We start from the raw sequence: 26328 nt of genomic DNA, 5'->3' as shown, positions 1-26328 counted from the left end.
TGCATAATGCATTATGCAAACATATTTTCGGATGCATAACAGGTTATGCATCTATTTTCTCGATGCATAAAAGATTGTGCAACAAATTTCTCGATGCATAATGCATTATGCAGCCATATTTTCGGATGCATAACAGGTTATGCATCAATTTTCACGACTGCATAACATGTTATGCAGATATTATTGTAGGTGCATGACAAGTTGTGCAGTCTTTGTTTTTGTTGGTTTCAATAGTGATGAAAAAGTTGATGCATAACGTGTTATGCAACCGTTTTCTGGACTGCATAACAAGTTATGCAACAAATTTTGTAGATGCATAACAGGTTATGCATCCATTTTCATAGCTGCATAACAACTTAAAACAACACCCAACAGACTAAAAACCAAATCTGATCTTGACATGTTATACAGTCATAACAAACTCTATCTGATGCTGAAACAAATTGGTACCCAAGTTAGCTCACCCTACTGGTTTCTAATTAACGCCACATCCGTTGCAAACAACCCTTGTACTCATCCCACAAACGCACAACAAACTAGCAAGGAAACGGTGCGGTCAAGCAGCTGCAGCTGGTTATGTTCTTGTTGTTTAGCCTTGACCAAATCTTCCACAGCACTAACCAAATCTCCTAACGGATTATGCAACGCGGCTAAGTGCACCTTCTATCGGCTATTGCACATCACCACAACCTGCACAACTCGAGCCTGTATTTAACCGTGATCTGCAGACACTAAACAGACCAACACCAGCAATGAACCCCAGTATTTGTCTCTCAATTTCTAGTAAACATCGTCCACCATTTCTTTAGCCTCTGTGTACAGCATCACATCCCACTCATTTGTTTAATCCTAGTGGACCTGACGTGCTTGATCTCAACTTTTTTATTCAGTTCTTCTTTTTGAAATCAAGTATTTTTTGCCAAAAACAATGAATACCCATGAAAGTTTAGTCCTTTTTTTTCTTTGTTTCAGACTTTGATAAAAAAACAGAAAGAAAAAGACCAGTTTTTTCTGAAGTACTTTGAATGAATGGAACCTAGAGAAGGAGGAGGAGGAATAAACATAAACCCACATTCAAAATCAAGATCAAAACAGACCCAGATTGTTGAAATGGAAGAAACCCATAATCATAAAGCATCATCAGAAGTTAAAGATTTCAATATAGTAGTAGCAGGAGATCAGAAAGATGATCAGCAGCAAGGAAGTTTAAAGAAATAATTAGCACCACAAAGAAGTTCAAATAAAGATAAGACATACTAAAGTTGATGGTAGAGGCAGAAGAATAAGGATGTCATCTTTGATATTAGCTCCAAAAGTACCTTGCTGGTAGCGATTCTTTGTTCTTCATCTTCATTCAAAAAGGGTAACCCAAATTAGGCTAAAACCACCATTTTCTGTTTTTCAGAGAAAATCCTTAAATGGGTTTGTAAAACAAGGTTTGATAATCATAGATCTACAGCTAAAACTTGTTTTTCAATGAAGTAATTTCGTATTTTATGAAAGAGATCGAGGAGAAAGAGAGAAGAAGAAGAGTACGATGAACATATAAAATCTCACGATTAAATTTAATTTCAATAATTTTGGGTCCGGGAATAATTTTTTCCTAGAAAATGGGTGCGCGCCTTTAGATTTCTGGGCGTGGGTTTCACAGTTGAAGAAATTGGAAAAATGGGTCTCCCTGTAGTTTTCACTTCGGGAAATTGAAGGCAGCGAATGATTATAAGAGGGTTTTATTCTATTATCTCTGGGGGATCTCTTCTGCTACTTTTTTTAGGGTTTAGAAACATGAAACTTCTTTTTATTCTTGTTATGAACTCATATGCCATGAGTACTTAATTTTATTGTTGGTTAATGATTAAGTTGATTACACATAACATGGTTCTTTGATCCAATATATTAGTTTTGTCTCATATTTATCGTTCATGATTTTCTGGAAATATAGTTATATGATTGACGTATTATAACATGATTGAGTATTTGTTTTTTTAAGTTGCAAATTGGTAGTACTCCTATTCATATCTAGAGCTAATTTAGGGTTATTCATCAAGCGAAAATCCTTGAATACAAGTAGCACAAATATGGTTATTGCTTGTAGTGATGCATCCTAGTAATCATATGTGAATCGTGACCTTTGTTAAATTGTTTGCGCAATGTATTTCGATTGCATTGATTAGCCTTGTTTCATGAATCTTAATGCTCCATGGGAATTGAACTTGATTAGCGCAAGGCGTTAGGTTATTCTTTTGGTAGAATTCATATTCGCATCTTTTAATGCATTTGTTGATGAAATTAGGAAATTAGCGGGATATTCTTTCGACAAGGTATTCTAGGGATTTTGATAATGAGAGATTAAAATATCAATTCTAGTTACTAAGACAAGAACATGTTAGTGAATGAAACGAAATCCTTAGCCAATATCTTTACATCTTGATTCGAGTGTTTGCTTTGCTTTATTTGTTTTTAGAATAACTTATTTTATAAAAACCAGAAAATCCCCCATTGTTTTATATAGGAAACCTAAACATCTTGACAACCTAAGACCTCTCTGTGGGAACGATCCTTTCTTGCCCTTGCTATATTTTATATTTTGAGTAGTGAGAAAGTAATTTATTTTTGACGCATACGACGACGATCACATTGCTTGGTTGAACCCACCAAGCGTTGGTATGTCAAGGTTGATTGTCATATTTTCGTATCAAAACTCATAAGTCGCTTGATTAGATTACTAAAGTCAACTTCGTTAGGTTAGACTAGGAAGTATAGAAATGTTGAGACATACAAGTATTACTCTGAAGACAACGACGATAACATCATACTTCTACTTGAGGTTAGTAAGACATGACTTGACTTGTTTCCATTTCTATATCGTTTTCTTTCAAGTCGTTTTTGATTGAAAACATAACATGGGAAGTTATATATGTGAAACTCAAGTATAATAGACTTGATCATCGTATTGTGATCAAAGTGTCAAGGAACAATATAACAATAAGTGATGAGCTCTTTACATTGTTATATTGAATTATGAAGCATAATACTTATTTTTTGGACTTTGTAATTGCGACATCTATATAATTTTTGTAACTCGTTACTATATTATATAGCAAGCACAAGTTTGATTTCATACCTAGAAAACTATGTTTAATTACATAAGTTTAAGGAAGTATACGTACGAAGTTGTTTCGTAGCCGAAAGGAAATCATAAGGATTTGTGGTTCGGTTTTCCTTGAAGATATTAAATATGAAGCGATCCTAAAATATATAGGGAATCAAGGTAGAGCCGATCCTAGATTATGTTGTAAGTCAAGGTAGAACCGATCTCTACCTATATAGGAGTCAATGTAGAATCGATCGTAACTTGATTTACGTATCATGGTAAAACGGTCTCAATATAGGAAAAACCAATATCTATAAGTCACGTACACTTTAGGGTTTGTGTGATTTGGAAATTGGATTTGCAAAATAGGAAAGTCCAAGATGTCGACATAGTTTATTAATTGTTCAAAGATATTCCTTGATACTCAGGGTGAGATCCTAAACCGAAACAATAGAGAATATTTTTGAGATTTTCAAAGTTAATATGTTTTTTTTTACCAGCGATCAAAACATATCTCTGGAAATATATATTAGTTAACTGCTATCTAATATTAAGTTGTTCATGGATATTTTAGTTATATAGTTGGATATTGGTTGGAATTTACAAAACCTTATGTTGGTGATTTATTGCATATATTTTGAATATATTCGGTGATGGAAATTCCTTGGTGTCCAAAATACCTTGCTCTATAAATACTGAAGTTCTAAAAACTCATCCTGAGCCATGAAAACTTCATCTTTGTTGTTTCTGGTATAGCCGACTAATAGTATTCTCGTAATACTTTCTTGGAGAGGAGAGTAACCTAATTAGGCGAAACCTCTTACATTCGCTAGGTAAACGACTTGTTTGGGATCAAGAAGTGTCTACTAGGACCAAAAAGGTCTGAATAATAGTCAACTAACTCCTTGGAAATATCCTCAACATAGGTTAACCTATTTCCTGAGAGAGTCGAAGAGGATCAGAATTCCGATTCTAGTTTTTCTTTCTATAATTGACTTAGAAGAAAGGGTGTTATTTTCCCCCAGTTTTAACCATTGGAATCTGTATTGTTGTTTCTTCATATATTATTCATGTCTAGGTTTCCTAGCATATTCCTTCACTGCAACCTTTTCAGAAGTGACGGTAGTAGGGCACATTGGAGAAGATTGAAGGGCTTTTCGGACAGTTACCATGTTTGTCTTTTCATCTGCCATTTGGGAGATGAAATTAGAGAATTTGTTTCTCTAATTTCAGAAAACATGTAATTAAACTCCAAGTATTGGAGTTTTACACCGATACTGTTAATACAATAAAAAATTGGTATTGTGCAAATTAGAATATGAATATAGAAATGAGCTCATAAGTATACTAAATTTGAATCAGTACTCATTAATGAGAGATCCAAATTTTCTAAGTAAAAAAAATAAAAAATCACGAATGAATTTATGGATTCCTTGAGTAAATAATCAAGGAAAATTAATTATTTGCTTATTTTTCCTCTTTAAAAATCGTTTAAATTAGTCAAGTATAGATTTCTAAGATCTCAAAATTATTGTAGTTGGAAAAGGAGATATGTGACCGTTGGCTATTGGAATGAACAAAGGAAAATGGTTATTTTGCTAAAATTCGGAGCCTCATCCAACAACTTAAGTACCGGGAAAGAAATCCACATCAACATTGATTTTCTAACAAAGACATTCATTATTTTGGATACTTTGAGGCGGTATATGTACTTTTCTTAATGCTTAATCTAATGTAGAACATTCCATATCTATAATTTTATATTTTTGGAAGTGTTTTAGGATTACTCCCTCTGTTCCATCTATAAAGGCGGAGAAAGAGTATTCTATTAGAAAGAGAAATATCCAGTTTTCATAAACTTCCTTCTACTTTCCTAGTTTATCTTCATCTTATTCCAATACAGTAAAACCTCCATATACTAATAGTCTTAAGAACTCACAAAATTATTAATATATGGAGTTTATTAATATAGAAAGTTATATTAAAAAAAACGTTTTTGACTAGTTCAATGTATACAAATGTTAATTGTTAATATGCATACATATTTATACTTCAAAATTTCTAATACACAAATACAAAGATGAAATTCTGATTGACTCAGTTGACTCAGTGAATAATTTTTCTCACTGAAGTGTTAGATTATATCAAAGACTCTGACCTGAATGATAATGGAAACCCATTTACTTGGACTAGTAACGACCATGGTACAGGGAAAAAGAAATCTAGACTTGATCTTGCTTTAGTTAATAGTGTTTGGTTCCTTAATTATCCTGAGTCTAGACTTACCCACCTCCCTCAGAAGGGATCTGATCATGTTCCCATTCTTATGACTCTTTATAATAAGTCTAAAACTACTGGTAAATGTTGGAAATTCTTTGAGCATTGGTTACAAAATGATGCTTGTAAAAATGAGATTATAAATGCTTGGAAAACTAATCTCTCAGGTTATGCAGCTTATCTTTTGTCTAACATGCTCTCTAATACAAGACATTTTCTTTCAAAATGGAGTAAGGCTACTTTTGTTCATATTCAGTGAAGAATCTCTCAATTACAAGAAGATATTACAAGTCTGCAAGCTCAAGATATCCAAGGCAACAATACTGATGAAGTAATAAAATTGGAGAAAGAAATAGATAGGCCTCAATGAGATACAAGCCAGCTCTAATATGCAAAAGTCAAGAGATCACTTTTATAATGACATGGATAAGAATTCAAGATACTTCCACATAAGAGCTAATTATAGAAGAGTTAGAAATAAGATTGATTCCCTTAAGTCTTCAGATGGTGCTTGGTATCAAGACATAAATTCAATTGGAGATCTTCTAGTTTCTCATTTTAATAAGATAGGTACTTCTACACAACCAGCTGATCCAAGTCAATTTCTTCAGTTCATTCCACAATGTATTTCAGATCAAAGCAATGAAGACTTTATTAAAATCCCAGATGATGATGAAATTTACAGGGCTCTTATGTTAATGCAACCATGGACTTCACCAGGTCCAGATGGTTTTCCACCTAGTTTTTACCAAGCTCAGTGGAACCTAGTTGGAAGTGATGTTTGTAAGATGGTCAAATCTTTTTTCAGATCAGGCTACCTTCTTAAGAAGATCAACAACACTAGAATATCTTTAATTCCAAAAGTACATGGAGCTCATAAACCAGAAGATTTTAGGCCCATAGCCTTATGTAATACAACTTACAAAATAATCTCTAAGATTATAGATCTCAGACTCAAGAAACATATGGTGGATATTATATCTCCTATGCCAGGAAGACTGATTTCTGAGAATATTTGTTTGGTTCAAGAACTGGTTAAAAAAATGAAGAAAAAAAAAGGTAGAACTGGCCATCTTGCACTCAAAATGGACATGTCTAAAGCTTTTGATAGACTGGAATGGAGTTTCCTAATGGAAGTTCTAAGGAAATTTGGGTTATGTGAGAAGTTATGCCATCTTGTGTTACAATGTATTAGTAATACTTCTGTGGAAATCATGATCAATGGATCTCCTTCAGCTCATTTTCATCCTACAAGAGGAATTAGACAAGGAGATCCACTTTCTCCATATCTTTTCATCTTAGTTATGGAAGCTTTCTCAAGGCAGTTGAATCACCATGAGCAAAAACAACAACTTACAAGAATTAAAATAACAAGATCAGCACCAAAGATAAACCACTTATTGTTTGCTGATGACTGCCTTCTTTTTTGTAAGGCAAATCAGTCTCAAACTAATAAGTTGTTACATGAAATTGAAGAATTCAGTGTTTGCTCAGGGAAAATGATTAATTTTCATAAATCAGCAGTGTACTTCAGCAAAAATACAAGTCCTTCTTGTTGTCAACTCATAAGTGGTATTCTTCAAGTCAGAGAACTCAGTATTAGTGAGGAAAAATATTTAGGTTTGTCATTCTTTGTGGGGAGAAACAAAAAGATTCCTTTCTCTAATCTTGTTGAGAAAATGGAAAATAGAATGACAAAGTGGTGCTCAATAAATATGTCAGAAGCATATAGGTCTGTAATAGTGAGAAATGTTACAAATGTCATACCAGTTTTTCATATGTTAAGTTTCAAGCTGCCAGATGTTACTATTAAGAAGATGAATATCATTCAACAAAAATTTTGGAGGAAAAAGGATACTAATAAAGGCAGGCCACCAATATATTGGAAAAATGTTAACAAGCCTAAGGAAGAGGGAGGTCTTGGTTTCAGGGATCTCAAGCTATTCAATAGAGCATTATTAGCAAAATATGCATGGAGATTGGAAACCATGCACAGATAATACTTCAAGATGTGCGCAATCTCTTAAGGAAAATTACTTCTCAGATGGAAAGATCTTTGACATCAAAGATAAATCCAATTCTACATGGTCATGGAAAAGTATTAGTTCAGAACTTCCTTTCATCAAAAACAATACTTGCTGGTGCACTAGTAATGGGCAAACAATCTTAATATGGAGATATAAATGGATACCGGATTTATTAACTTCTCCTTCTCCTAAGCAGGGATGCAGTAATTATCAAGACTACACTTATGTGTATCAACTTTTCTCAGATTCTGGAGGGTGGAACCATACTCTTATTTTTACTCTCTTTGTAGCTTCAGTGGAAAGATTAATTCTGGGTACTTATATTCATATAAATCAACCAGAGAGAATGGTATGGACTCTAGAAAGAAATGGGGTTTTTTCAGTAAAATCAGCATACAGGAAAATGTTTGAAGATCAGAATGCAGATCAGTCTGTTGGCCAAAGAATGCAGTCTATCTTCAAAAGGCTCTGGAAGTTACCTATTCTACCCAGGATTGCTCAGTTCATTTGGAAGTGTTTGAAAGACATTATACAAACCAGAGATAAGCTGATTTATGTTATACAAAATGGAGATTATAGTTGTCCTCTCTGCTCAGGAAATTTAGAAACTTCTTCTCACAGTATCTTGCACTGCAATCTCTCAAAGGAAGTATGGTTTGCTGTTTTGGGTATTTATATTCAGAATGATGCAAATGTGGTGGATTGGTTATGTGACCGGTTTGACAAACTAAAAGCTAATCAAATTCAAGAAGATCATCTATGCAAAATAGTTATTACAACATGGTGCATTTGGAATGCAAGATGTGGTAATGTCTTCAAAGGAAGAAAGATAACTCCAGATTCAATCATTATGAAGAGCAAGTTGGAAATAAAACTTCTGAAACCAAGAAGAGTTATTGCTGCTACAAATTCTGTCAGACAAAATAGGATGAACTTACATTGGAAACCACCCAGTATAGGAACATATAAAATAAATGTTGATGGTTCTTTAATTATACTACTAAATTAGGTGGTATTTGTCTAATATTTCGTGATTTTGCAGGTGCACACCGGGGTTCCAAATGCATCTTCTTAGATAAGGCGCTGAGTCCAGAACAGGTGGAATGCAAGGGTTTATGGGAAGCATTACAATGGGCAGAAGATATGAAACTTGATAAGGTGATATTTGAGTTGGACTCACAATTAGTAGCTGATGCAGTGAATCGAGAGAACTTTAATTCAGAGTGGCAGATTTACAATTTGATTTTAGATATAAAGAGTATGTTTTAAGAATAAAACTTACTGGCAATGCAATTATGTGCCAAAAGAACAAAATAGAATTGCTGATATTTTAGCAAAGTTAGCTAGGGTTTCTCATTTAAGTAGTGTTTGGATTTCATTGATATCTGATAAGATTGTATCTCAATTACAAGAAGATGCACATCATGTAACACGCATCTCTTAATCAATGAAATTTCCATCTTCAAAAAAAATAAAATACAAAGATGAACTTGTACAGAAATATCAAAAGTATCACGCAAAAAAAACTTTAAACAAGCTCGAAAAATTGGAAATATTTTGGTTTCAACAAGAAGGTGTCCATGGTGCGAGAGGCCTTATGCATCCGCAAATTAAAAGATGTGGTAATAACATAAAAAGATTACATCTTTTTTCTCAAACAATTGTATCATTTTTTTAATTCAAATATTAAAATAAATTATATTTATATTATTAATATAAATAATAATGAATTATATTTATATTATGTATATAAATAATAATAATTACTCAATGTTTTTTAATATTTATTTAGTAATAATGATATTATGAATATTATTATATAAATATTATTTATAATAATTTAATAGTATTATATTTATATTATAATGTATATAATATTTTTAATAAATAACTTTTAATTTTTTTTATTAATATGAAAGAGATAAAAATTCTTACATCGGGTTTGTTGGTATATAGTCTAGCAACAAGCTGGGCACCAACACCTTTCTGAATTGTAAGTCATATCATATGGAACAGAGAACCTCCTATTTTATGGTTAACATCCTGGCTAGGTACGCAGTTTTTCAACCTTTTCAAAAATACACATGTGTCTTATCCTAATTCCCCAAGAGTTGTGAAGGCCAAAACACTTAACTCATAACCGTGTGTCATGCATTTGTCCAAATATTTACCATGCTTGTGGGAAACAGCAGCAGAGATGGCACGACCAGGTGTGAAGTTGCAAGTTCTTGCACTTGTGAAGGGTGGGACGTCAGTGACATCGAAACACACATCTTTGGATGCCAGTTTCCTAACTGTGAACAAGGATGTTTGCAAGCTTGAGGGCACCAGCGTCGTCGGATAAGAATCCCAAAGAAGCTTCTTTACGTGCCGCAACACCTGCTTCATAACAAATATCAGCAAAAACGTCACGAACTAGGTCATGACGGAACTTGAGACCAACGTTTTTGGCACAATGTAGCGCATGGTTTCCATAAATGTCCATAGCGCAGTTACAGCTGAAGCACACTTCAAACATTGGTATACCCAAACGATATTGAAGGACTGCCCGGAATTGGCGTGGCCCAAGTGACTGGGTTAGCCCATCAACGGGAATGGCCTTGAGAAAATCCAAAGCGTGATCAATTTTATTGCACTGTCATAGATTTGTGTCTCTGTCTGATAGTGTATACTTGTGGGGTATCTCATTCATAATAATACCAAAATGCTTTGTTTCCAAGGATTTCATGAAATGTGGGGAAACACTGTTGATGTTAAAATCCGAGAGTGAGAGACCACATGTGTCAACATAAATCTGGAAAGCATGCTGATAACTCAGGCTTGGTTCAAGAATAGATGCAGATCGGTGAATAACACCTTGTAAGTACTGTGTTTGAGCACAAGAGGAAAGGTAGCAATATTTGGAGGTGTCGGCCATTGTATAAACCCCTACCCCTCCATATTTAATGGTCAAGGTTGCGATACGATGCTGCACGACACCTAAATCTGCTCCGTCTCCAACGATCATCTACTGCAAGTATTGAAGTAAATGTGTGTCAAACAGATTAGTTGCGTCCTGCAAAGCAGTAGTGTTGGTAGTGCGAAGAGTAAAATACAGCCTCGACACACCGGTGCAGTTACGTAAAAGAAGTAACTCACACTGTGGGTCTTGCAACTTCTTGATTGCGCTCATAAGATGAATCGTCTTTTCTACTCGACCTAGAACCATATTTCTGCAATATTGGGTGTCGAGACTCACTGCAGGTCCACCAAGCAGCTTTACACCTTGTAAGGGTTATCTAATCTCAGCAGGAAACATATCAGGTTCACGACATCCTGGATCAGCCACAGGCCAAAATATCTTAGTTTTAATGAGATTTAGGTGTAAACCTCTTGTCGGTCCTGCATCTTATATTATCCTGAGGGCCTTTGCCACATCGAGGGTATCACCAACGATGGTGCCATCGTCTAAGTACCAGACATGCAAGTCGACATTACACTCAGCAGCAATCGTGTTTAATATTTATTATTATTTATTTTTTACTAATATTATAAAATATCTATAATACAAAACAGAATGGGTTTTCAAGCTTGGACGGTTAGACAAAATTTTGAGAGACAAACTTTGCATCCAACCATCCCAGTCTCATCCAAACGAAAGACATCCGACGGTCGGCGTTTCTGTAACCCCTCTCATTATGAATCAAAATTTATTAATCTTTAATTATTGCATCACCTCTTAACTCAAGATATTCGAAGAAACATCAAATGAAATCAAAATATATCATACATGCATTAATTGGATTTAGTGGTGGCATGATTAATCTAAAATTCATGTACATTATCTGAAAACGAACACAAAATCATTTAAGTAATAATGTGTATGCATATCTCACTTATGAGTTATGAATAAAAATAAACAAATAAATCTCATTTCTCATTTTTTACAATGTACTTATAGACATTATTTTCGTTTAAAAAAAAAGAAAACTATCTTGCAAAGGGACACGATTTAATTTAAAGTCCGCAAAAAAAATTACACCAGTCAGATATCAAATTAAAGCAGTGTCGTTACGGCACGAGCTATATCTAGATATTAGAAATCTCTGTTAACCTCATGTCGTGCCGTTACGGCACGGGTTATTTCTAGTAGAAAACAAAAGAGCAAACGTTTTTACAATGAGCTGGTTAGTAGCCGAGCGACAAGCTAGCACCAACACCTTTTTGAATACTAATAGCTAGTCTATGAAAGAGAGAACCGCCAATTAGATATATTAGTTTTAATATTAATAATATTGGTTTTAATATATTTTAATATTAACTATATAATATATATAAGTAATTTTTTAAATAAATAAATTTTAAAAATATTAAAATAATGTAATTATCAATTTCATTCATAATCATGCGAAAGACATCAATTTGGAAGGATGGAATTCATTTTCAAGGTAGTTTGAATTCCAGGTAGTTGGAGTTTGGACAATAGTGAAGTTGTTCTAGAAATCTTGCCAAGGTGGAGAATTGTTAGTTATTGGCTCGATTTAAGAAACACCTTACTTTAGGAAAGATCAAACTGATTTCCTAAATCAGTTTGCAAGTTATTTTAGGAATCTGATTTCTATTAGGAATTAGTTCTCTATTTATGACATTTATTTCTAGGTGAATTATAGATTATTCCTAGCCCTATAAATAGAGGTGATAACCTTTGGTAATTGTATTCTAGTCTGAATTGTTAGAGGTGTGTGAAGAAACAGATTATCTATTCTCTAAGTTTCAATAAGAAGTTTATTTGCTACAGTGGAGTAGGCACATTGCCGAACCACTATAATTCTTTGTGTTCTTGTTTAAGTTCCGCATGTTTTCTGTTCTCTGTGTGAAGATCTTGGTGTTAGAGCACTGCTCGGTTGAACTCGCATGCGTTGCTATCTCAAGCATGTTTGTCAATGTTAGTGATCAAAACTATAAATCTTGATTTCTAGTCTACTATAGCTAAGTCTCGGACTATGATAGAAAGTATAGTTGAGCTCAAGAACTCCATGACGATCATCATATAAGACGAATAAATACTCAAGGAACTGGTGGAACTTCATCGACTAAAAGGTATGTGGAGACTTGAACTTATCTATCACTCAAATGTCTATCTACTCTATCTCCTATCTTGAGACAAAAGTCGTTTCGTTATATAGACTTTGATTATACACATTTGCTCTTTTGAGCCGAGTTTATCTCGTTTATCTATTTCTCGAAATATGTGTTGGTAAGCTTTCGCTTTGGTCAAGTTCATCTTTACCTAGTGACGAAAGTCATGTTATGTTTCAATCACTTGAAAATGTCTTTGACGAAAAATACTTTGTGAATAACTACTATATAACGTCCTCTAAGAATGTTTCAATGATTGAAATGAGAGTTTAGATTATATAACCAATGTTGGATATAAGCATTGTGTGGAAACACATACATGTATAAGTCCTTATTCCTTGAACCAAAGTATGCGTACTTTGTTGACCAGGAAAACCAGAACCCAGTCCGCGAACTGTCGGAGGTTCTCGTCCCGAGAAATTCTGCTGGAGTACCGTGAATTGTTTACAAACTTATTCCGGGTACTTAAGTTCGCGAACTCAGTCCGCGTACTTAAGTTGGTTATTTTTAAAAACGATTATTCGTGAACTTATACTTATATTAACTAAGGAATGCAAGTTTACAAACCGTGGCTATAAAGTTCATGAATCGATTCGAGTGAATCAAATCGTTTTTGCTTCGATTGTGTCTTGTATACTTCTATAAGATCTAAGAAATTGAACAACTCTCTAACTAGTTCATTTGAGTCATTTGAACTAGTTATGGTGAAGAAGAACATGGTTGATATGAAAGTGCTCATACGGCTAACCATTTGGTTAATTACTGTTGAACCAACAAATGTACATGTTTGGGTACGGTTACACAAACCTAAAACGTGCATTTCATTTGTGTGTAACAAGCTAAGTTTTCGATCTAACGGTTTAAAGATATTAGCTTGAATCTAATCATATTTTCAGCTAACGATGAATATTGAATGCTTTGTTGCTAAGCTAATATTGATTGCAAACCATGATTTGAAAGACTATATAAGGGAGAACTCTAGCAACTGGGAAACCTAATCCCCAAACCTCCTGTGTGATACTAGTTGTATAATCTAGAGTCGATTCTCCTTTAACCTTAGGTTTCTACCGAGACCCCGTAGGTTAACGACTTGAATACTTCATTGGGATTGTGAAGCCAGACCGATACTACTTTTTTATAGTTATGTGATCTGATCTTGCTGATTCTATCGTGTTGAGTACAATCGTAAAGATTGGCTCGAGATTGATATCTCCGATAAGCAAGATATAAAAGTAATCACAAACATCTTTGCCTCATCGTTTGTGATTCCGCAATATCTTCTTTCGCCGCATCGATTAAGATTATTGTGAGGTGATTGATAATACTGAGTTGTTCTTCGGAAATATAAGTCTGGTGTCAATTGGTTCCTGTTCACCTTGATTTATCAAAAGACGAAACAAAACTAGTAGGTATTTCTGTGGGAGACAGATTTATCTATTATCGTAGAATTTTCTGTGTGATACATATTTGTTTATTAAAGTCTTCGACTTTGGGTCGTAACAACTTTTAGTTGTGGGTGAGATCAGCTAAGGGAATCAAGTACGTAGCATTCTGCTGGGATCAGAGACGTAGGAGCATAATTGTACCTTGGATCAGTGTGAGATTGATTGGGGTTCAACTACAGTCCAGACCGAATTTAGTTTGTAGTAGGCTAGTGTCTGTAGCGGCTTAATACAGTGTGTGTTCAATCTGGACTAGGTCTCGTGTTTTTCTCCATTTGCGGTTTCCTCGTTAACAAAACTTCTGGTGTCTGTGTTATTTCTTTTCCGCATTATATTTTGTTATATAATTGAAATATCACAGATTGTGCGTTTGAATCAATCAATTAGAATATCCAACCTTTGGTTGTTGATTTACATTGATTGATACTTGAACATTGGTCTTTGGTACCGTTCAAGTGATTTCTCTTGTATTCAATTAGACTCGCAGATTTCCATTTGCTTGAGTAAGAATTGAATCGAGGAAGAGAGATATAACTCTTTGATATACTTTATTAAGATTGAGTCTAGTTGATTCTCTTGAAAGTATATTGGAGTTAGTTCATACAGATTGCTAAGCGAAATATTGGGTGCGGTTGTTATACCCCGCATTTTCACTTGGGGTGTTAAGGAAGTAGCTAATCTTAAGCACAACAGTTGGAACTCCCTAGAATTCAAACTCATATTATGCCAAACGCGCCCTAAGATAATTAGATTTATATTGGGAATGTGAGATTGATTGTTTTTCATGTATATTGGAAACAAATCCAGTGCAGTTTTACACCTAAATATTGAATCAATATTAATTTTTTGTACTATTCTTCTACTCCCTCCGTACCACGTATATAGGCGGATGGTTAAAATCTCTTAGATTAAGAATTGTTTCTTGATTTTATAAATATCCATGTTTTTTCCTGTGTTACCCTTTATTATATTTCCTATATTAGAGACATAAACTCAATTGTGAGGATAACCAAACAACGTAAATAGAGGTAAAATTGTTTAAAGCCATCTTGAAATTGTCACTCCGCCTATCTAATGGTATAAGGAAAATGCAAATAATATTTCTCTGTTATTTACGCTTTTGTTCATCAATGAAGTTCAAATATTCGAATATGCTAACAGTGTCTAAAATTTCAATTATACGAGGAGGTAAACAAATGCCGACAGTACGTAAAAAAAACCAGTAAAACACGTGTAATTGATGAATTATGATTAATCTGGCATATATATTGTCGTGATGATTCCGGTTAGGCTACTATATCACACAGATGGTCGTCATATTGGACAGGACACGACTCAGACTACGAATGTACTTATAGTGGCATAAGTATATACGGATAACTTACTTACGTAGCTAGTGAAGCTAGCTAGAGTGATGGATAGATTAATGCAAATATACATATGAAACATTTCGATATAATCCAAAATCAAAGAATCTATTTCAATGTATGTTTTTCAGTATTAGTAGTAGTACTAGTGATGAAGAAAGAGAACAAATGTGTGAGTTTCAATGAAAAGGAGCAGGCAAAGACTATCAGACACAGTTATCAAAGATTAGGGTTTTTACTACTTTCCAGACTAGTGGAGGAACCCCCTTTAAACCTGCAAGAATCGAATCTGTTTACCATGTTTTTTATATATTTCACCATCTCTCTCAAAGTTTCTACTTTATCTCTCGACGTACATTCATCGCTTTTTCCCTCTAAACATATAAACTAAGAAAAGGAATCTCCCGTGTACAGTTCGCTGTACTTACCCACCACCATCACCACCACCACTTTTATGAAACTAAAAGAAACCTAGCTAGCTAGTAGACAAACACATAGAACATGAAGGAATGATCAACTACAGATGATCAGAGATTACATTGAATCTAGTAGTGATAATTCGATAGACATTAATTAAACAGAAGGAATGCATGATATACATACTCATGTGATACTGACTACTGAGTAAATGAGCACACAAGAACGAGTTCTGGATCAGAAGTATACCCAAATCCCCATTTTTCTATTTCCTTTCCATTGATTAGTCCTTGATACAACCTCTTGATTACAAGCTAACACACCATTTAAACAAAAAAGAAAAAAAAAACTAGCTAGATCAAAAACCCAAGAAAAAAAAAAGAAAAACGGAAAGAAAAAAAAGACGAGACAACTCATACTACAGACATCCATATACCACACCCAAGATAACCATTAAAACTAAACAACTAACACTAAAACATATCCATATGCCACACCCCAAATAGCCATTAACTAAAAACAACCATTAAAAACTTAAAAGATATCTAGATAGATATTAGAGAGAGAGAGGGAGATTTATAACTCAAGGAAATGCACCATTGGTTGTGGATAAGTTGGACCAATTAAAGGACGGATTATTCCAGCTGTAACTCAATTCTCCCCCTGCAATTACAGTAGCCGCTGGTTCGAACATGGACGATGAATTGGTGGATGCTGTAGCAGCTACGCTGTTTAGTACCGATGCTGATGAATTATTGGATGAGTAATAATTTGCTGAAGATCTAAGCCTTTGATAAAGCTCTTGAATACCTGTGTTTTGAACTTCACCTGCCAAGAAACCTTGTTGTTGCTGTTGCTGCTGCTGCTGTGCTTGCTGTTGGTTATTGTTTCTCCAGAACGAACTGCACAAACTAAAAGGAGCACTATTTGCCATCGGATCTAAACTCAACGACCGTCCGTTTAGTGAACCCATCGACGTTACAGCTGAATCCGACATCATATGCGATCCAATCATATTTCCTTCCTCCTTGATAGAATTAGGGTTTCTATTTGGGTTAGGGTTTGGGGTATTAGCTCTCAGCAAAGCCAACAGTTGAGATGACTGTGGTTGTTGTGAAGGCCAAATAATTTGATTATGAGAAGAAGGTGTTAGCTCATGATCATACCCAAAACCAAGGCTCGACTTAACGATATCCGGTGACGCCGTTCTGATCTTCCCGTTGCTATTTGTTTTTACGGAATTGGATGACACAATAGAACCCTTGTTTTTACGACAACCACCGCCGATTGGGACGTTCCGAAGAGCACCGCCTTTCGTCCAGTAACGCCGGCACGTCTTACAGAAATGACGAGGTTGAGTAAGATTATAGTTGTTGTAGTAACAAAACTTAGTATTTGCAGAATCACATCTAGGGCACCTCAAATTTTGTTGATCTGAAGAAGTTGTAGTAGTGGTGGTAGTACTCGTATTTGTGTTAGTTGCGGTATTGTTACTTGCAGTAGTAGTAGTAGCAGAATTAGTAATAATATTAGTGTTGGTAGTATTAGAAGGATGAGGAGAATAAGCTAGTGATCCTTCTAAAACCCTAATTCCACAGTTAATGGGAACTTTTCTTTCTCCACCAAGTACACCAGAAACTCCTCCCAATAGCTCTTGAATCATCTTTCCTTCTTTTTGGATAATCTAACAACAATAATCCAAAATCAAGAAAGCAAAGATAGGTAAGTGAGAAAAGCCAAAGGAAGACTGAAAGCAAATCAAAGCAAAGCAAAGAAAGGAAGAAAGTAGGGTTTTTTTCTTTTGTTGTGTTGTATACAGAGAGAGAGAGTAGAAATGTGGAAACAAGACTTGGCTTTGTAAGTTTAAGAGTTGGGATGATGGTTTTTGTTTGACAGTTTGTTGGGTGTAAAAGAATAGAAGGTTTGAGAAGAGGGATTGAAGCCTTTAATATACATGGAAATTAATAAAGAAATGAAAAAACCGTATGGTATTTTTAATTAAAAGTGGTTTTGGGTCTTTAAAGTGGTTTTCCTTATTTGAAAGAAACATTTGAAATTTTTATGTCTTCATTGACAAATATAACCTTCTGAAAACTAACTTTATTTTCCTCTTTTTTTCATATGAAAAATCAAATTCGATAAGACTGCATAATTATCCTCATGATTTAATGACAGTGAACCAATTATAATCATTAAAAAGTTTACCTTTTTATTTTTACTAATTTTTCATTTTTAGAGAATTCTTTTGGGTCTTTACAACAAGTAAAATCATTAAGAAGTAAAGTTATAACTTGGTTATTTCTTCTTCTTCTTCTTTATCTGCTTGTTTCTAACTTTGAGTTTATGTTCCCTGAATTGCGATGAGTTACAAATCAACACTCTATACCATAATCTGAATCATGCGCATGATCCTAGTTTCACCCATGTAGCAAAATAGTGAAGGAAATGAGTAGTGACACCACATTTTTGAGTAGTCTTTTTGTTTTTGTTTTGCCAAATATGTATATCAATGTGGTGACTCGACTGAGATACGTAAGAGTTTGCTTAAAGGTGAAGAAAAATGAAACCTTGTCGATGAAGAAATGCATAATGTGCTTTCTTACAACGTATAGTTTTGATGACACCAGAACCATATAGCTATAGCATCCGGTTTGAGTGGACGGATCAGTATGTGAAGTGAAGTCGATGTGACAATGAACTGATTAGTTATTAGGTATATGTTTGTTTAATTAAGCTGAGTCAAAAACATAACTGATTTGTTAGTTGATGAGCTAGATAGAATGATATTGGCATAGGACTGTCATTTATTTCTAAAAGAAAATCGAGAAAGCGGTTCATTCCTTCATTCCTCCCTTTATAAAGCACAACAGAATCAGACAATATTTGAGGGGGTCTCATCTAATCGAGAGACAGAGCTTTGGGAATTCAAAATTTAAACCCAAAAGAAAGTTTTGGGGATTTACAATATTCTGTAATGAGACACACATTCCCCTATGAATATCTCACAGTCAAAGATCATGACTGACTGACTGACTGACTGAATTATCTCTCTCACCCTTTAAATGGAAAAAGATGGTTTCACGGCACGAATTCGCACGACCCTAGCTGGCTAGTAGTAGTAGTCTATAATACTCTAAACTGATTTTGTATAATCTAAGGAGTAATAATATTATTAATTGACAGAAGGGAAGACGATAATGATTACATAGAGAGCTTGCAGTGTGTAAATAACGTGTAAAGTACAGTATATCTCATGTATGCGCAGCATCAACTAACAAACAATAATTGGACATCCGGTGTTAGGTCAGTTCCGGTCCTATGTTACGTCTCTTGCAGAGTCTTTCTTCTTGGCTCCTCCACAACGTGTTAGACATATGAATATTACGGACTCATGCTTCAACAGTGTTCATCTTCCATAAAAACCCTATCATCACCACAGTGATGAAAGGTACATTTACATTGAAACAGAATAGGCAGACATCCCTAAATATTGCATGCAGTGTTGGAAATTGGTTGTGAGATCAGACTGGATCAATCTACAATCGAAAATGAATATAAGGATATAAGCTATACCCAACTTTCAGTATGATGCAGAACTCTCGGACTTGCGGTAACACAAATTTGTAAACTCAGTTCCAAACATCCAAATTGAATATGAATGAAACTCTGGGTGGCAATATTTACCAAGTGTCATCTGCAATATTTGACCTAATATAACATTTCCGGATAGCAATGTTGCTAAATATATTTGAAGTGGATGAATGTATAATAAAAGAGCTTGGAACCTTCTGTGCTTTATCAGCACTTTATGCTACAAATTTTTCCGTATGCATATAATTAATTAAGTGGAAACACCTCGGTGAACGACGGAAGTCTCAGATACAACATGGAGCAACTATGCAACGTAATATAACTGCCGAGGAAATTAGCTTGTGCTGTGTCTGAAAATTGCAAGATAAATGTAACAGGCACCAAAGCAAGCTAATTAACAGGCAGGAACAACAGAAGCAATACAAAGAGAACTAACACAGAAAATGGTAAGGGAAATATTACGATTTACGAACTGATATCTTAGTTCTTGTTTAACTACTCGGTTAAACTTCAAGTCGTGGTATACTAGAGTCAAGAGAGAGATAGGAGTCATATGACTCATGACCTCATGGTCGTGCGACTGGTTAGTCTTTTTAATTCTTGGGACTGGGAGCTGCATAAAACGACGGAACACTATCGCTATCAAGTAGTCCTGCGTAATAGTCAGTCAGAAACAACATAATAACTGACGATCAGTTCACCCTTTGATCTGGCTAGCTACTACCTTAGGCTTACGATCAGAAGGCGTGAGACACAGACGGTGACATAGACAGAGACAAAAGAGGACGCCCCACATTTGATGGCGGGGAAGAGACTGCCCACCACCATGCACCACACACAACCACAACCCTGTACGTCATTCCTCCTCCTTCGTCGTTGGGTTTTGTGGTGATATTAGGTTGTCAGCCCGCTTTTTCTACTTTTAACCACCAGCTGACATACAAGATTCCTTTCTTTCATCTCTCTCCCTCTCTCCCGATCAATAATTATATATTTCTACTTTTAGATTAAAATTCTTGGATGGGTAATTGGTAAAAGATTTAAATTGCAATATACATCGTGCAAAAGATGCATACATAAATATGACTACCACTGGCATCGGCAGTGGCCGCATGCATATAGAGATATATCAGAGTACTGTTTAATTTGCTCTTGGTGGGGTACTCCTTTCACATCCATCAGGAACACTTCTTTTTGTTGAGCGGTTGTTGCCTCCCTTGGGGAAATGCTAGACTCGTATCAGTGAGAATACCAGAAATTTATTTTATATGGATTTTGGTATCTCTATATTGAATTTATATATTTTTTGTTAGCATCGAAGGAAAAATAAATAAAATAAATATACAGAAAAGCAGAATAAGCAAAAGAAAACAAAACTATTATAAATATTACTGCAGAGGTTGTAGTTGTGATGAACTCTGATCGCTAGGCCTCCAGTTTCTAAAATCAGTATATATATATGAATCTTTAAAAAATTTACCCCTTGAAGAAGAGAAATCCTTCAAAATGCATATATAGATCAATCTTTAAAATTTTACCCCTTTAAGAAGAGAAATCCTTCAAAATGCATATTTAACTCGGGGGTTCCTAAAAGCACGCAGTTCTTCCATTTCGACTTTCAAATCCTTCTTTATCGGTAACTAGCCTGTTTGCGAAAAATGCATATTTACCAGAGGCTTTTACTAAGTTTGGTCTGTGGTGAGAGTATCAGTGTGATTTAATAGACGAAATGTAAATCGATGTAACTGTAACGTCCATTAATGTAAAGAAAGTAAATAAAAGCACACAAAGCAACAATAACAAGGGTGACAAAATAATTCTGAGTAAAACTTTAAAAAGCCTCCACCACCTATATAATTTTGATGCTCTGCTAGACAATGACATTGACATCTTTCTATTCAACAATGAAAAATCTATTATAAATATTAGAATGAAATCGACATGACACCCATGCATGGATGTGATTGTCTCCCACCACCTTCTTTTGTAGGACCACTATATGTCCCTTCCTTGTGAGGCAGTTACAGCCTTTCAAGGGTTTTACAATACCTCATCACACTTGGGTTTTTCACATTTTATCCATACACCGTCCTTCACCGATTCACAATAGTAAAATCTTTGTACAAGAACATTTTATAAATGAATAAACTCCATGTATAAGTAAGAATTTTCAGTCCCAATTTAGCTTAATTTTTATTAAAATTACCTCTATTTAATAATAAGTTGTACTCTTTTCTAAAAAATAGGCTTATTTGTTTTTGCACAAAGATTAAAAAAACTAGTTATTGTAGCCACTTTTTCATACTTTTTCCTAATTTGTCTTCGGTCATATTCATTTGATATTAGGGAGACAAAAATAGAGAAGTAGTTCCCTTTCTGTGATAAGAAATAAAAAGAAGAGGTAGATTAGTAAACTCATAACATTTGTCTTTCCATTTATGGAAACAAGCATATCTTTTTGACATATCCAAATAAGAAAACCAAGCCTATGTTTTAGAAACGAAAGGAATATATAAGAATAAATTTACGTGGTCCCAATAATATTCTGAAATAGAGGTTTTACTGTAACAAGTACATGTTAGATTTGCAAAGAGATTACATATTGCGGATCCAGTTGTAAAACTAGATAGCACAACTGAGAAGAGAATAAAAGTCTGAAATTTTAAAAAAAAAATGCGACCTAAGACGTAAATGATAAAACAAAATAACGGGGAAAATAAAGGAAAAAATCTTCTATCGGTTAGTGTTTCTCATCCGACAACACAAAATTATTTAGCGTTTTTCTTTAGTTTTCAGAGTTTGTTCCCGCTCCTTGTGAAGAACCAACTTTGAAAATTTAGTTTAAGTCCCAATTTTTTTCCATGTTCCAAGTTAAATGTCCATAAGACCTAATCTTACGAGATATCATCTCCAATGCTCTGGTTACTAAGAGCAAAAGATATGGAGGAGTATTAATTTCTCCACATTTACGTGCGTTGTCCAAAAGAAGCGATTGTGGGAGGAATTACTCCCACAAACCCTTACAGAAAATGAGTCATATGCCCAGAAATTTAAATATCAGGTTGTAATGGACGGATAAAGTATTGACATGGGTGAAATGGACAAGGAATCTTTTAAACAAAAACTTCCCTTTAAGCATGTCTTCTTTTCTATTGGAAAAAAATCGATCATGTTTTTCTTTTTTTTCTTCGTCGTCTTCAAAATCATTAAACTACCACCACCTTTCTTGCACCATATACAAAATCATCAGTAACCACCACCACCTCTCTTCCTCCACCATCTCTCCATTGTCTGCACGATCATCGACATCAATAGTATCTACCACCATAAAGCACATCAACAGTGATTATTATGAACACTAACAACAACTCCACCACCATCAAATATTTTTGAATTCCTAATTCGGGTTTGAATCAATTAGTTTTACAAAAATAACTTATGATTCTCCTAAAACTCGTAAGTTTCCAACCCCAAATCTTTTTTTTCTTCCAAACGCATACATGGATTTATATGATTTTATCTTGGTTACATGAGAATATGTCCAATATATATGCAGAACATGATACGTGTACGCATTGTACTACTTCGCGTATCACTATATTGGTTAGATGGGACAGTTTCATTCTAGTTTAATCCGTAGTATATTGTTTCAACATGATGAAACTGGTTTCACCTGGGTTTAATTTGTGATGGTTTTTATTAATCTTGTTTTTGATTCTTCTAAGCATAAATCTTTTGAAGCTCTAGATATAATAATCACGTACATGGTTAAAACAGTATTACACTCATCTACTGCACACTTGATAATAGGTTATTTGATGTTTCATTAGCATAATTTTATTTGTATATCTCTACTAAGTATCAAACGTCAGGACTAGCACTAATAAGCAAGAAAATGCTCTCAATTCGATTACATATATGCTATGAAATTATTAAGGTAAAGGTCATATGGCACTATAAAATTATTGACAACACCTCTTGTGTAATATCTTCAAATTAGTTTGAGTTATCTAATACAATGTGATTTATATAAGTTAAAACCGGTTACATCCTGTTCTAGATTGAGTTAAACTTGGTTTCATTTTAAATAGGATGTAACTGGTTTTCATCCTATTTTAGATTTAGTTAAAATTGGTTTCATCTAGCTTTAAGACATAATAAAACTGGTTTCATCATATGTATTCATTGGATGAAGCTTGGATACATCATGTATTATCACTGAAAACAATAGCAACACTGGATGTATCCATGTATATCATGTATCATTGGTTGATGTATCCAGATGCATCATGTGTTGATTGCTTAAACTAAATTCTCCAATCATCAGTCTATTATTCATTCTTGGATTAGCACTTAGACTGATCCTTATAATAATTTCACTATTAGACATCGAGCCTTTGTTAATATTGATGTGGTAATCATGTGGTTCCTTTAAAAGCTTACCACCAGACTCATGGCAAAACCATATACTTAATTAGGATTTTTTTTTATTATCATTGTATAGTTTAGAATAACAATAATGATTTGCAGGTGTCGTCAAGAGGGTTGTAGTATTCTTCTTAGTTACGAACTCGTGTTGATGTTTTGCTCATCCCTAAAACTCGTGAAGCGGGTATTGGTTGCCTAATAAATACTCGCATAAAGTGTTTGGTGACAGCCTCAACAGCGGGACCGAAGTATAGATCATGCATAGGCTCTAGCTCTGCATCAAGCGATTTGATAGACTCAATATTACCAGATTCCTTGTACGAAAGGATAGTAAGTGATCTTCAATTAGTAGTAAATGGTACTCATAGTTCGATGTCTGATGTATCTTGGGAGGATCAGTCTTTGGTTCGTGATGGTCGAGTCTTGTAAGATAATTAGACTGGTGTTAATCTTTATTTTCTTAGAGATTCAATAATCATTTAGTTTATTAGTTAGACGCGTTAAGTTCTTATATGGGTCCAAGTTCCAATCCCATTTGTGCTTGTTAATCACTCCCAAATAAATAAAAAAGAGTAATTTAGGTACTTGTTTTTAAAATCATTTATATAAAAGTAAAAAATTGAGTGAAATATCTAATTTAGAAAACTTGAAAAGTATCTTAAAAATTGTTGGGTACTATCATTTTACATGTCTTCTACACCCAAAAAAAAAGATTTCAGGGGTTATTAAACCAAAATTATGAAACACTTTTAACTACAATTTGAGTTTTACTTCGTGGAAAAGATAGTGTCGTACATGTTGCATCTCAAAAATATCTATTAGACGGCAAAGAGAGTGTCGTATAGGTTGGGACGACAGACTTCTTGTCTTTCAAACAAAAACAGGCACATAAAGCAAGTTTCTTGCTTTTCAGTCATTTAACCCACAAATACTGGATTTTAAAACGCAAAACAGTTTATATCATCACCGTTGCTCTAAGAAAATCTATATTATTTCTTTCTCAATTATGAAGGCGCATATCATTTTCATCCTGGTTATTTGTACTGATCAAAAGATAAAACCAAGTACCCCTTTATTTCAAAAAGATAGACTTATTTCATGTGTAATTTGTACATGTCTATCTTTTTGAAACGGAGGTAGTAATAAGAAAAATGACATATACTTGTCAAAATGAAAATAGATAAAGTTCATAAATAATTAGTACTATCAGCCGAGCATATAGTATTGTCTTAATTTTTGTTCTCAAATAAATCTGTAATTCATCGTATTTCCCTATATTAGTATAGTAAAATTGTATGTTATTCTCTTGGGATGGTAACCATTTTCTTTGGTATGGCTTATTATTTTCTAAGTCTCTAAAAAATGCAAATGCAAATGAAGTTCACAGGGTAGATGACCGTGGAAAACGGAGAAGAAGGCGCATATCATTTTCATATTGTTTGTTTGTACTAATCAAAAGAAAAAATCAAATACTCCCTCTATTTTACATGTGTAATTTACACATATAACAAGCTTATATTTTTGACACGGATGTAGTAATTAATAAGAAAAATGACATATATTTGACAAAATGAAAATGGATAAAATTCATAAATAATTAGTATTATAAGTCGATTATAATTAGTACCGTAAAACTTTATGTTATTCTCGTGGGATGGTAGCCATTTTCTCTGGTATGGCTTATCATTTTCTATGTCTCTAAAATGCAAATGCAAATGATGCAAGAGGAGTAATCCCAGATGATTTTAATAGGCACTCTCCAACCCATAACAAAAAAGGGAAGAAAAAAAAAGGTAGCCGAAGATAGGGGATATCTATGGGAAGTTCACCTGCGATAAGGTGGACAAGATCCTCTTGCAGGACTACTTAGATTATGTCCTGCGATGGGTTCCATGCGGTTGATCACTCATTGGTCCGACAAACAAAGCCCTAACTGAGAGCAGAGATAAAGAGAGATGATGAGAATGACAGGGGGAATTTACACAACTTAAGGTAAAGAAATCCATGCCTATCTAGTTTCTAAGACCAAGACCAGATTTTGAAGTCACTTTAAATGCAATAGTTTTAATATTCCAAGGGTTTCTTTATGATCTAAGATGCACAATTTCCATGTGAAGATCCAAATATTCTTGTGATCTAGTAAGTAGTACTTAGATTATCTCCGATACCCAAAACAAAAGTTCTTGAAAATATAAGAACAAAACCATGATTATAGATGGTTTTTGATTAAACAATGATACACAGGCTTTCATTAAAAAACAACAACATCCCCCAACAAACTTTCTTCAACATCATTCAAAAAATGCTAGTAAATCATTCTATCGATCTACCTACCTACCTACCTAGGTTATCTCCAAAGACAAAAGTTCTTGAAAAAACACAAACCAAAGTAGCAAACCGTTAAAAGTTAGGTGATCTTAAATGGATTCTGCATAACAATCTGACATTCTTTAGAAGTTAAGTCCAATTAGGAAATTTTTTATCATTAGATGAAAAATCCAAATAATAAATAAATAAACAATGGCTAAGAATAATATCTTGTCGAAGCAATCGAAAGCATTTTTGAG

At 34.2% G+C, this 26328-nt stretch overlaps 1 protein-coding gene across 1 annotated transcript; it reads right to left on the bottom strand.

Moving 5' to 3' along the window:
- Positions 1 to 15957: 15957 nt before the first annotated feature.
- LOC113349749 (dof zinc finger protein DOF3.7-like) lies at positions 15958 to 17661 on the bottom strand. The gene has a single exon (XM_026593779.1). It carries the CDS (start codon positions 17403 to 17405, stop codon positions 16326 to 16328), a length of 1080 nt encoding a protein of 359 aa, XP_026449564.1. The 5' UTR covers positions 17406 to 17661; the 3' UTR covers positions 15958 to 16325.
- Positions 17662 to 26328: the final 8667 nt, after the last annotated feature.

Source organism: Papaver somniferum, chromosome 2 (genome assembly GCF_003573695.1).
Source record: "Papaver somniferum cultivar HN1 chromosome 2, ASM357369v1, whole genome shotgun sequence".
NCBI classification, from domain to species: Eukaryota; Viridiplantae; Streptophyta; class Magnoliopsida; order Ranunculales; family Papaveraceae; genus Papaver; species Papaver somniferum.
Note: the sequence above shows the minus strand (reverse complement) of the source record. Positions and strands in the feature narration are given on the sequence as shown.